This window comes from Penaeus monodon, chromosome 24 (genome assembly GCF_015228065.2).
Source record: "Penaeus monodon isolate SGIC_2016 chromosome 24, NSTDA_Pmon_1, whole genome shotgun sequence".
Taxonomy (NCBI): Eukaryota; Metazoa; Arthropoda; class Malacostraca; order Decapoda; family Penaeidae; genus Penaeus; species Penaeus monodon.
Window position 1 is genome coordinate 38,531,382 of NC_051409.1, and position 227 is coordinate 38,531,608.

At 56.4% G+C, this 227-nt stretch overlaps 2 protein-coding genes across 2 annotated transcripts in view; both read left to right on the plus strand.

Moving 5' to 3' along the window:
• LOC119588787 overlaps positions 1-227 on the plus strand; it is a gene marked incomplete in the record, with an annotated part of 27,513 nt that overhangs the window by 10,339 nt on the left and 16,947 nt on the right.
• LOC119588786 (cGMP-inhibited 3',5'-cyclic phosphodiesterase B-like) overlaps positions 1-227 on the plus strand; it is a 13,138-nt gene that overhangs the window by 3,774 nt on the left and 9,137 nt on the right. Inside the window, 1 exon segment of the mRNA XM_037937432.1 lies at positions 102-218. Coding sequence (XP_037793360.1) covers positions 102-218 — 117 coding nt within the window.

Here is a 227-nt window from a genome sequence, read left to right on the forward strand (position 1 = left end):
TCTCACTCCCCTTCCCTCCCCCCCACACAGACCCGCCCGCTAACAAAAACTCCAAGTAACCTTCCTTTTAATGTGTTTTTCCCGTCCCTCTCCCGCTGCAGATCACAACAGAACTCACGCATCCGACGTTCTGCACTCTGTCTACTACCTCACTTCCCAGCCCATCCCCGGCTTCATCATGCTGCCGCCTGAACCGATCTCGCCAACGGACAAGCACGGTGAGGACA